The sequence below is a fragment of the Ovis aries genome, chromosome 19 (genome assembly GCF_016772045.2).
Source record: "Ovis aries strain OAR_USU_Benz2616 breed Rambouillet chromosome 19, ARS-UI_Ramb_v3.0, whole genome shotgun sequence".
NCBI lineage: Eukaryota > Metazoa > Chordata > Mammalia > Artiodactyla > Bovidae > Ovis > Ovis aries.
In genome coordinates, this window is record NC_056072.1 from 25,064,293 (window position 1) to 25,077,515 (window position 13,223).

The 13,223-nt window shown below is 38.0% G+C and overlaps 1 protein-coding gene across 1 annotated transcript in view; it reads right to left on the minus strand.

Annotated features, from left to right (window-relative positions):
* Window positions 1-13,223, minus strand: part of LOC101112602 (contactin-6) — a 328,617-nt gene that overhangs the window by 68,803 nt on the left and 246,591 nt on the right. Inside the window, 3 exon segments of the mRNA XM_060402851.1 lie at window positions 5,635-5,785; window positions 7,969-8,098; window positions 9,687-9,823. Of these exon segments, the coding sequence (XP_060258834.1) occupies window positions 5,635-5,785; window positions 7,969-8,098; window positions 9,687-9,823 (418 nt within the window).

A 13,223-nucleotide genomic window follows, 5' to 3' on the forward strand; every position in this document is an offset into this window, starting at 1 on the left:
TGGACATCTGTTGTGTTCCAGGTTTGTGCCGGGTGCTAGGTCCATAATGGTGAGTTAGTGAATGGGGCCTAGTACTCAGTGATGCTTAAGTCTAGATACCAGGGACCTCTATAATCTCTGAATTCATCCTAACCAGTCACTTTAGCTAATTTGACAACTCACAGCAATCACCATGTTTGGCACAATTATTCGGTCACCTGAACAAATTAGCAAAGCATGTACAAAATTTTGAGTATGATAGAATCTGCAATTTCAACCTTCCAGGTTAATGCTTTGCACTGATTTCTAAAATATAATCTCTATTCTGGCAGTCACTATGTGGATAGCATGTCAAGTATTTCTGTTAGTTTTTTTTTTTTTAATTATTTCATTTTAAATAAATACAAGAACAGTGACCTTAATTAAAAAAAAAAAAAGAAAGCTAGTGATTTTACTCAAGGTCAGGCCCCTTATCAATGATAGAACTGTAACCCTATATTTTGATTCCCAGCAAGGGGCTCTTAATAATACACTCCAGTTTCTTGCTGAGGAATATACCATTGCTTCTCTTCAGTTTCAATACTGTTTCTAAATGATTGGTAGCTCCAGAAAGAATAAGGTAGATGAGTATGACTATACATTTCTAGCAGGAAATCAGGCAGCCTTAGGGTTCTGCCTATTTTTAGTTGGAAGAAAACTTTTCTTCTCTGACAGCTAGCCATAAATAGAGACACTGTTAAAGATGGAACTCTTACAATAGTCAGGACTTCAAATGTGACACATAGGCCAATAGGAAATACAAACCATATTCAGAAATGTTGCTTGATCTGAATTATCAACACATGAAATTCAGTAAAAATCATGTGACAGTAGGCTTCCAAAAATAAAGAGTTTGAGTGTGTCCTCCATTATTTGTAGAAAGGAAAAGTTCTGGAAACAGAGAAGGCACATTGGGCATCAGGTCTAAGCTTTACATTAGCTGTAAGCTGTATGCTGTTTCGATTCATGTAATACTGGAAGAAATTTTCAAAAAATATGTATTGCCACCATTTTCTTTTAAAGTAAGCCACAGAGTAAGGTTACTTTGGATAGATTTCTTTAGAATCTTTTCAATCATCTCTAGACAGATAGCTACACTTTATTGGAAGCAAGTGTAGCGACAATGAAATTTCAAAGTAGACAGGATGGTATAGACGTTTTAAAACAGAGACTAAAAACATGCATTTCCCCATATAGGTATTTCCAAGGTCAAGAACTAAAAACTGTTCCTAGTTGAAGTCATTTAAACTGTTTTCTATATCTGACTCTTTTAATCTTCCTGTGTATACAGTTATATCGTGCTTTAACAGAAGTATGAAAGGATAGGAATTATGTATATTATTTAGATATAATATTCAAGTTGATGTGGCATTTAAAAAGTATATACTAAGATTCACTATTCTGTGTTTGAGTTTGTGATCTGGTCCTATAAAATTTGGAAAATGGACTAGGTCTCTATCTCCTAGTGTAATTAATTTCGTTAGGTTTGGAAATTATGGCTAACCCTGTGGTACACACATATTAATATATACACACGCGTGTGAGCACACTCAATGTTCAAATGTATTCACAGACTATAAGTCAAATAATTTTTATTCATATATTGCAAATGTTATAAGAAATAGTGTGTGGCGTTAGATACTCTTTTAATATTCTCCTCACCAAAGTATTCTTGCACTGTGGTAGCTATTTACAAGCTGAATGCAGTTACTTTGCTAAGACCTGGGATTTGTCCTGGCATCGTTGATTTGAGAAGGAGAAAAGATCATGGGGAAAAGATTCAGTTACCCTCTAATGGCTCAGATCAAACCTATAGAAGTAAAAATCAAGCTTAGACCTGAATGGTCTTGAAGAGACCACTTTGCTCTCTGTTGTCTTTTAGGAAGATATGATGCTTCTACTCCAAATTATGGTGCAATTAGGACTGAATAGAGGCTGAGCTATGTTTTCATTGTACCATACCACCTCTACAGTAGTAAATAGTCAATGCCCTTTCTTTCCTTCCTCCTCCTTTCCTTCCTCCCTTCCTTCTTTCCTTTCTTTATTTTTAAATATTTTTCTATTGGAATATAATTGCTTTCCTCTATTGTGTTGGTTTCTGCTGTACAGCAGTATGAATGTGAATCAGCCATAAGTAAACATATATCCCCTCCCTCTTGACCTCCCTCCCACCCCCACATTCCACCCGAACTAGGCTCCCTGTGCTACGCAGCAGCTTTCCACTGCTTGCCTGTTTTACACATGGTAGCGTATCTATGCCACTGCTACTCTCTGAATCCATCCCCTCTCTGCTTCCTCTGCCGTGTCCACAGTCCATTCTCTATGTCTGCATCTCCCTTTCTTCCCTGGAAGTTGCTTCATCTGTACCATCTGTACCAATTTTTTATTGATTCTGCATGTATGCATTAATTTACGATGTTCATTTTTCTTGTTGTGACTTCATTCTAATTTGTACCTGCAGCCTGTTTGAAAATCCCCATGATAAGACTACAGAAAGGCCATCAAGTCAACACCAATAGAAGCATAGGTGCTGCATTTCTCAATAAGCTACATGAAGTCTTGGTTTTAATGAAATCAGTCTTCTCAGAAGACAATAGAAGCAAGGACAGGATAGGAAGCCTGCAAAGACACAAAGTGTCACAGAACTGGCTGTGTGTGACCTTTGCAAAATACTGCTTAAGGTCATCTATACCTGGCAGAGATACACATCTGTAATTGTTGTACTCTACTGGGGCTTGATTTTTTTCAACTTTTTAGGATGCATATTCAGAAGATAATTTTGTTTGTTTTCTTTTGTTGGAACATGTAATGAAATTCTAAAGCAGCGAGTGAATACAATCATGAAAGATGTACATAAAAATCACATGGACCATTCTTTTAATCCCAGTAAGACAAGAATGAATCTGATTTGACTATTAGTAACTGTTCTGGAGTCAAAAAGCTTCCAAATTCATCCTCTATACAAATAAAACATAAATCTGAAAACCTGTTTTAAAAAGCAGTTTCCCTTGTACCCTACAAAGCTTTCTCTCTCTCTCATTTTCTTACCTTCATCCAAATCTTCTCCCTTTTTTTTTTTTTCTCACTTCCCAACACCCTTACTTGCATTCAGATCTTTAAAGGTTATGGAGGGTAAACAGTAGTCATTCTTGCTCTTTAGGTGAAAACTTACAGTCACTTTAGTAAATGAAGCAGAGCTAATCAATTTATCCCAATGCTCAGTACAGAGCCTGTGTTTGACGCTATGGGATTCTCTTGAGTTTTCCTGTTCTATAGCAGTGCATTTAAACCTTGATTAGGATTGAGGTGAAAGAGAAAATATTTAGAGGATGCACATCCAGATTTGTTGGGCGTGCTTGTAGCAGTCTCCCAGGTACTCTAGAAGGGAAGGAGACCAACTGGGGCAGGCACCAGCTTTCCTTTCGTCTTTTTCACCTTTCTTTTCATAGCATCTGTATGTGTTGAGGCATTTCCTCCCAGAATAGCCATACTGTGAAGCTGGTAATGCCTCACATATTCATCCTTTTGGAAGCATTCATTCATTCTGCAGATACTTACTGAGTTTAGGTTCTATGCCAAGGCACAGGGCATACAAGAATAAATTTGACAGGATCCCTATCCTGGGAAAAGCTTCAGTTCTGGGCTGTAGAGTCCCTGGGAGACAGAAGAGGAAAAGAAAGACTGCCTTCGAAAGAGCTTTCTCTTTCTTGTCAGGAGAGAGTGTACAAGGCCTCAGTGAGAGATATAACAGTGAGAGCATTCTACACAATCAACACTGCTTCTTTGCTTGTTTTAACCAAAGAGGAGAGTGAAAAAGTTGGCTTAAAGCTCAACATTCAGAAAATGAAGATCATGGCATCTGGTCCCATCACTTCATGGGAAATAGATGGGGAAACAGTGGAAACAGTGTCAGACTTTTTTTCTGGGGAGCTCCAAAATCACTGCAGATGGTGATTGCAGCCATGAAATTAAAAGACGCTTACTCCTTGGAAGGAAAGTTATGACCAACCTAGATGGCATATTAAAAAGCAGAAACATTACTTTGCCGACTAAGGTCCGTCTAGTCAAGGCTATGGTTTTCCAGTGGTCATGTATGGATGTGAGAGTTGGACTGTGAAGAAAGCTGAGCACTGAAGAATTGATGCTTTTGAACTGTGGTGTTGGAGAAGACTCTTGAGAGTCCCTTGGACTGCAAGGAGATCCAACAAGTCCATTCTAAAGGAGATCGGTCCTGGGTGTTCATCAGAAGGACTGATGCTGAAGCTGAAACTCCAGTAATTTGGCCACCCCATGCGAAGAGTCAACTCATTGGAAAAGACTCTGATGCTGGGAGGGATTGGAGGCAGGAGGAGAAGAGGACAACAGAGGATGAGATGGCTGGATGGTATCACCGACTCGATGGACATGAGTTTGGGTGGACTCCGGGAGTTGGTGATGGACAGGGAGGCCTGGCGTGCTGTGATTCATGGGGTTTCAGAGTCGGACATGACTGAGCGACCAAACTGAACTGAACCTAATTTTCTCTCTCCCTGACCACAAATGCAGTCTGAGATCAGAAATGACAAAACGGTGTCCCTTTAACCAACCCATGGATGTTTCTTCTGGCCCAGAGTTTCAATGCCAAAATTTAGATCTCTAGCTTTTCCTGGAATGTTAAAAGTTCTACCCATAAAACAACATCTGACTGAATTCAGATTTGTGACTATACCTTCTAGGTGTAGAACTCACTCTCCACTCCTTCACAGGCTTTTGAGATTGACAGATTGCCGTGTTTTGTCATGACAATTGAGCTGTCTTTTGTTTTACCTGGTGTATCTTGTTATTTGTGTTACCTGCCCAGTATGCATATGAGTTTGTGGCACATATGATGCTGAAGAAGTTACCATGAAACCATTTTCATACCATCAGCATGTGGCTATTTCATAGTAGCACCCTATTGTGTATCTGACCACATAGAAACACATGTGGGTCCTTACGTTTGAGTTGGAACTTTAGTGAAATCAACTCTGAATATACAAGGTTCTACAGCACAATGGAATGAAATCTATTATAAGTAAAGAAAAACACCTGTTTTGTGCTGTCAAAACTCTCCCAGAGAACTTGCCAGTGCTGATCTGGGATTTCTCAATCACATCCATAATAGGAGGAAACCTCTCTTCTTTCTCTACGGGAACCTCTCTACATTTTTTTTTCATGTGGTGAATTCATTTTGTCATGGAGTGAACACCTGTGTGACTATTTAAAAACCACAACACCAGGTGTGTGAGTATGAATGTCTCTCTCCTTTGTGTATGCTCTTCTCACTGATTTCTCAGCAGGCTGGGTCAGGAAAAAGGCTTCAAACTGAATATAGAAAAAGGTCTTAAAGGATTTCTTAAAATATATCTATTACAAGCACATGCACTGAAAATATTGCAGTCAAATTATACAAACAGTTCATAGCCTTGTAAATTCCTTTTGTTTATACCATCATGTGAAAATGTTCATATCTACAGATAACACAATTGCAAGCTTACTGTAAGAGAGAGAATTTTAGAAAACCTAGTAAACTCTAAAATCTGGAAGATATTATATTATAAAATATTTAAAATATTAAGACAAAAGAGATTTTTTTACCTTTTGCTTTGTCTCAGGCTCTCTATTCCTCTTTTCCAGGAAATAGTGGCCCTGGGGAAAGCATTTGGTTTGCATTCGATCACAATATCCCCACCAACTTGAACAACTGAATATTTTTTAAGGGGATTTTTGGAGAAATCAGGAGCTGAGGCTAAAAACAAAATCACAGAATTATTCAATTACTCATCTAATCAACATGTTGTAACCGAAGAACTGATGCAGTATCCTAGATAGAATCTAATATCTGTAAAAAAAAAAAAAAAAAAAAAAAAAGCAAAAAAACAAAAAACAAACAAACCTCTTTTTGAAGCTACTTTGCTCAAGGTGTTTTGGAGCTAATTATGGACTTGGCATTTTGGAGTCTCTGTTTCCATTTGTAAAATGAAGATGGCAATAGATATTACCTGTCAGTTAGTCTGGGTCTTGAAAGAGGTAACATTCAGTAAAGAAGGTTAAGTACCAACTGGCACAAATTATTGGCTCAGTAAGTGTAAATTATTTTTGTTTTGGTAATGGTCATTGAGATAACAAAAGCAGGCTAGAGTTAGGAAGGAAGCAAGTTACAAAAGGTCACATTTTTGATAGTGTTTATAATAAAGAAGGTGAAGATGGTTTCACGAGAGAGAGAGAGGGAGAGAGAGCGTGCACACAATGAAATACCTTTTCAATAAATCAAAAGCAGTATATTATTATTTCAGGTTTCTTTAGGCATACCATTAACTGGAAAAATGGAAATAGTCTGCCTTCAGTTGAAGCAGGCAAGCTGAGTAGAAACTTTAACAACAACAACAGAGAAAAAAAAAAAAAAAACAGCCTTTGTCAGTTTCAACTCTGTCCTCACTAAATAAATCATGAGCAAATACCAGTTCATAAGGGTAATAAATAATTAGACTGCCTGGGGATACATCCAAGTCTTCCTAGCTGCCTGCCTGTGGGAACCTATGTGTCCAGTTCCCATTCCTAGCATAAAGTCTATATGAATTTCTTTCAGATATGCCATGTTTTCTTGTATGGCTTCTCTTCCCTTCCACTAACCTATACACGCTTTTTATTCTGATACATGTTTAAAGAGAAGGTCTTCAATTTAGGTTATGTTCAGCTGATAGCACCTACTCAGTTCTTGACTGTAATAGTCACAATATTTTAAAATTCAGCGCTTTTTTTCCCCCTCTGTAGAACTATAGGTTCTATAAAGATCATTTTGATATTGACAGTTCTGTTTTCAGGGTTTAATACACAATAAGTATTCAATAAATGATGACTGAATGAAGAAACAAATGAATCAATGTCCATCACCCATAGACTTACGAAACTTTGCGGTTTTACTTGATTTTTCCTCTCATCTCCTGTGTTTATACTGTTAAGGAAGTCTCAGGATGAAAGACGTCACTGAGTCATTTATGGTGACAACTTCACTGGCTGACTGTCTCAGAATATCATCCTCAAACTGCTGTGTCTCAACATTTTCCACTATAGGGGCTCATTTCCCAGCTTCCCTTGAGGTCTGAGTGGACACGTGACAGGGTTCTAGCTAATTACATAAAAGGAGTTTGATGTAAGGACGCAGGGAAATTTTGCTTTTCTAATGATAGGGGCTGTCCCCTCTGTCTTCTTTGGGTTTCAGTATGGACTTGATTTCTGTAGGTACAGCACTCATCCTGGAGCCAGGAGGCTACAACCATGAGGAAAAAGTTTAAAGATCATCAACTCACATTGCTCTTGCTCAGCTACCCACCCATACCCACCCCCCACGAAGTTCTTATGCATGTGTGTGTGCCAAGTCGTTTCAGTCATGTCTGACCCTTTGGGACCCCATGGACTGTAGCCTGCCAGGCTTCTCTGTCTATGGGATTCTCCAGGCAAGACATGCTCTCCTCTAGGGGCTCCTCCTGACCCTTGGATTGAACCCGCATTGGCAGAGAGATTCTTTAACACTAAGCCACCTAGAAAGTCTGAAGTTCTTGTTGAAATAAAATACCTCCTTGTTTAAGTCTGTAAATTGAGATTTTCTTTTCTTATTTGTAGCTGAAAACATTTCTAATAGATGCTTTTTGAGTTGTATTCAAAATCTCATGCTGAGATCAACTTTGGGGGAGCCACCTCTGGTTTGGTTTCACCCAATAGTGGGTTCCTCCAAGTCCTGATGTGTTACCACATCACCCAAAGCTGAGTAATAATTCTCACTTTGCATATTTTAGAAACTAATTTAGACATTTCTCATTATTTCAAGGAAAAGCAATTTCTACTTTACAGAAAAATTGGATTCATATTACATATAATCATAGCTTGCTAAAATGTCAGTTTGAATTTTTTGGCTATAAATGAATGACTTACCTAATACTCTCAATTCTGCATTTGCATAAATTATCTGATATTTGTTTTCTGCAGCACATTGGTAGATACCAGAATCTGACACATTCAGCATAGTTATGATGAGTGTCCCATTTTCTATTTGAATTCTTTCCTAATAAAAGAAAAGTCACATAAAATGCCAGTGCATTACTGTAAGCATGCTCTTAATATCTGTGTATATCTATGAGCTGTTGGGGTATGAGACCTGTTGCTTATGAAACTGAAATTAATATACTTCAAGATTCTGGGCAGTTTTCTGGACTTTAAAAAACAATGGAAATGTTCTTAACATAATTTTAGTGGTTAGTTTATTTTATGTTACCTCATTTCTTTTAAAATTGGCAGTTTTCTGCATAGAAGGTATGAGATGGTTGGATGGGAGCACTGACTCAATGGACATGAATATGATTAAATTCTGGAAGTTGGTGATGGACAGGGAGGCCTGCCTGCTGCAGTCCATGGAGTCTCAAAGAGTCAGACACAACTGAGCAACTGAATTTTATGCGGTATATAAAATAATTTGGAATACACTACCATTTCAATTTTTTCAGAAAGCATAGTCAACAATAATGTTAGACATGGATAGAGTGACTAGCAAATTTCCATGGTTTTCCATCATAAAGTCTTAAAAAATTAAAATATGATGATTCAGTAATTTTCTAATTGAGTACGTAAGTTGAAGGAGCTAAATTCTTTTCTGCAGTGTACTATGAAGTATGTTTAAACATACTGAAACACACAAAATCTGTTGCAGAGTCCCATTTTGGGTACAATTTTGAGTGTATAGAATAAAATAGTTTAACAGGGTAAATATAACTTTAAATATTTCATGGTACCTATCACCATCCTCTAAAGATAGTAAAAGTAGGCTGGAGGACACATGGGAATGTTGTTTGCAAAAGGGATGAAGGAATTAAAGTCCAATAAAGCTGAAACAAAGAAGAGCATTCTATTCAGGTTCTAAACAACAGATGTTCTTTGTGTCTCTAACTGAGCCTGTAAGTGCAAAGTAGAGTGGTGAGCTGACACAATTATTAGGATAATTTGATGGGAAAAATAAACTTGTCTCATTTTCTATATATTGTAAAGTGTGCTTTAATTTGAAAAATGTGGATAACTGCCTCAGTTTTCCACTTTTCTAGGTTTAGAGACAGCTATTAGCTTTCATAAAAACCAAGTTTCTGGATGATGACTGGGAGCTTGGGTTCTGAAATCAGGTACGGTATGCTTAGAATACCAATGCTAACACTTACTAGCTGCTTTGTGACCTTGGACAAATAGACGTAAGCCCTCTGAAACAATTTTTTTTTCACTATACAAATGATAATCATATCTTTCTCGTAAAATTGTCATGAGGATGACACTAGATAATGTGTGGAAAATATTTAACAAAGAGCCGGGCTCATATGAGAGTTCAGTGAATGTTGTTGATGATAATGATATCATCTGAATATGGATCAATCACTGACTAAGTGCAACTTTGTACAAGTTGTGTTTCCTACCCATAAATTTCTCATTTGAATAATGGGAATAATTGTAATAGTCACTTGAGTTTAAGTATTAAATAAATTAGGATATGTAAAGATTATATTACATTTCCTGGCACCTACTAAACATTCCAGAAACATTCATTGTTGCTGTTAGTAATAAAATTTCCCTAGCAGAGTAGGTGGAAGTTTAATAACACCATAGCTACTTACCTCTGGATTGAGGCGTTCACCATTCTTTAACCAGGTGTACCAAGGATCTGGCTTTCCACTGGCTTTGCATTCCCAAAATAAGCTGTCATAGATAGACAAGTATGTATTTTGGATTTTTTGTTCCCATTCTGGAGGGGCTGTTTCAAAAAGAGGCAAGAGCAACTATTTAGCAAATCAGTTAGCCAAAATCTTACGCTGCATTTCAAGGACTATAGAAATCAGAAGGACAAAGTTACCTGGGTCTAGTAATACTGTACTCATGATTTGAGGGAGGGGAGATGCAGGACCCCCAAAGTGGGACAATAGAAACTCTGTTGTAAATATCAGTGGACCTTTTGCATAAGACTGATATTTGCCATCTATCACTTTGCTACACCTGTATAACAATTTTGGAGCTGTGGGAACAAGCTAAAGGATAATTCCATATTAGATATTAGTATATAGGTCAAGTTAGAAAACGTATATCATTTCTGAACCCTCTGTGGGCAAAAGGCCATTAACTATATTTAGATTGAACTAACTGAAATAATTGTATCTATATCCAATATAATTACAGTTCAATAGTTTGAAGCATAAATCAGATATCAGCCTTATCACATTTTAGTAGGTTTTAATCAAGTTGTTTTTCCCTATGTATAAGTCTTGACAGGGAATAATAACTTTTAGAGTTGTATGTAGGTTAAGCATATGACTTTAATTCTAGGCATGAGTTTTCCAAACCTTATTTTCTAATCTGAGAAAGTTCAACATAGTTCTGAAGCAAAAAGCAACTGATATAATTGATGTTGAAATGGCATTTAAGTATAAGGTAGTATTATCCTTACTAACATTCATGGAAACAAGTGTGTATAAAATAAATTCTTTGAAATTATTATTTCTTCTATAATGATGATAGAAAACTTTCTAGATTTGCCATTTAATCCTTCTCCTTTGTTTAGGTCTGTTGTAGATATGTTGGAGTGGATGAGCTTCCTGTATAATTGTACTTAACTCTCCCTCCAAACTTTTGTAGAGGACTTTTTGTATAGGTGTTAGGTAACCTTATCAAAAAGCTGCTGTTCAGTTGCTTGGTTTTGTCTATCTCTTTGAGACTCCATGGACTACAGCACTCCACTCTTCCCTGTCCTTCGCTAGCTCCCAGAGTTTACTCAAATTCATGTCCTTTGAGTTGGTGATGCTATCTACTCATCTCATCCTCTGATACCTTCTTCTCCTTCTGCCTTCAGTCTTTCCCAGCTTACAATGAGACATAGTTAGAAAATAGAGAAGCCTAATTTTGTACACAGAAAGTAGTCACATGTTTGTGTTTGTTTAGGAGTGCTGGCCAAGGGTAAGTTCTCAGGAAAAGGGAGAATCAACAGGGAAGGAGTCAATGCAAGAATGAGTTATTGAGTTGACCACCAAGTGGCACTAAGTGGTAAAGAACCTGCCTACAAATGCAGGAGACATGAGATGCGGGTTCCATCCCTGGGTTGGGAAGATTCCCTGGAGGAGGGCATAGCAACCCACTCTGTATTCTTGCCTGGAGAATTCCATGAACAGAGAAGCCTGGTGGGCTAGGATCCATAGGTTCACAAAGAGTCAGACACAACTGAGCACGCAGAGATGATTGTAACCCATCCTCTGTGAATATATAAGGAATCTCTATAACTGCCTGCCCAGGAAAGAAAGAGGAAACCTTTATTCATTGGCTCTTGTCCACAGCCATTCAAGGGCAGTGCAGGTATTAATTGGAGAAGGCAATGGCAACCCACTCCAGTACTCTTGCCTGGAAAATCCCATAGACAGAGGAGCCTAGTAGGCTGCATACAGTCCATGGGGTCGTGACGAGTCGGAAACGACTGAGCTACTTCACTTTCACTTTTCACTTTTCACTTTCATGCACTGGAGAAGGAAATGGCAACCCACTCCAGTATTCTTGCCTGGAGAGTCCAGGGATGGGACTGATGGGCTGCCGTCTATGGGGTCGCACAGAGTCAGGCACGACTGACGTGACTTAGCAGCAGCAGGTATTAACTATTAGCACATTCAGGTTGTGTGTGCTTAAATTTTGAGTAGATTCTAGAAGGGGCCAAATAAAACTGGAGAAGGAAACAAGATGGGCTGTTGGGCCACCTGAGATGAGACTCTGACAGGCCACACCTGCAAAATACAGTGTCAGAGGAGGTCACCGCAGCAGTGGTGAGTAAGTGGTGCTGAGAGTCTTCAAAATGATATACAAGTATATCTGACTTTCAAGGCTTTTCCACTGTAACTTCTTGCACTGAAAGAGAAGTTCCTTCGGGGAGCTAGTCAAGGAGAAGAAGGAATCATGATGTCCTGTTATGGTGAAAAGTAAGCCAAGATGAACTCCTATGGAAATCAGGGCAACCTCCAGTTACATGACACGCTTTTCACAACCTTGAGGGATAATGGATGGCAATACTTAGAAGAACTGAGTGTATTGATTAAATTGAATCATGTTTCTATCTAATATTTTTAAAATTTATAGTTTGTAAATACTTGTTTAGAAATCGCCCTATTATACATTTGATCTGGGAGGAAAAATGAACACACACGTAAAATCCACATAGCTTACAGGAGTTTCAGACCATATATATATATATATAATATATATATATATATATATAATATATATATATAATTTGTTGCTTAGTGCAGTAGGAGTAACTTTAAGCTTTATTTGTTTTTTTTTTTTAATGTGTACATTTTTTGGATGCTTAGGATTCCAAAGAATAAACTTTTAAGTCTACAACTACAGGTAGGTCCAACTAAGTCAGAACTACCTGAAAAAAAACAACAGTATTTCAAGTCTACCATACAGGCTTGGGTGTTGTTACTTATTTCCCCCTCTCAATGGTTGTATAATTGACTTAACTCCTCTGAATGTGCTCCATTATTTATAATGAAAATAATACTTTATAAACATAGTTTGGAGGTTGTGTATTTGTGCTCACTCAATCACGTCTGACTCTTTGTGACCCCATGGGTCACAAAGGACCCTAGCCTGCCAAGCTACTCCATCCATGGAATTTTCCAGGCAAGAATACTGGAGTGGGTTGCCAGAGGAGGACCCAATATAAATGGATAGAATTCTGAAGTATAACTTAAGCACAGCAACATAATGGACTGAGAGACTCTTGAAATTTTCAGGTATTTTTCGATTCTCAAGAAATTGGATCAATTCTCTTCTTCTTTGGAGATATGTGTGCATGTGTGTGTGCTATGTTGCTTCAATTATGTCTGATCCTTTGCAACACTAATGGTCTGTAGCCCACCAGGCTTCTCTGTTGATGGGATTCTCCAGGCCAGAATATTGGAGTGGGTTGCCATGCCCTCCTTCAGGAGATCTTCCCTACTCAGAGATTGAACCGGGGTCTCTTATATCTCCTGTATTGGCAGGCAGATTCTTTTCCACTAGCACCACCTTGGAAGCCCTTTGGGAGCATATTGACAACTAAATAGGTGGACAAGAAGCATTATTTTGTCTTATTGACCAATTACCCATTATGCTCCCACAAAGACCATTTGTACTTC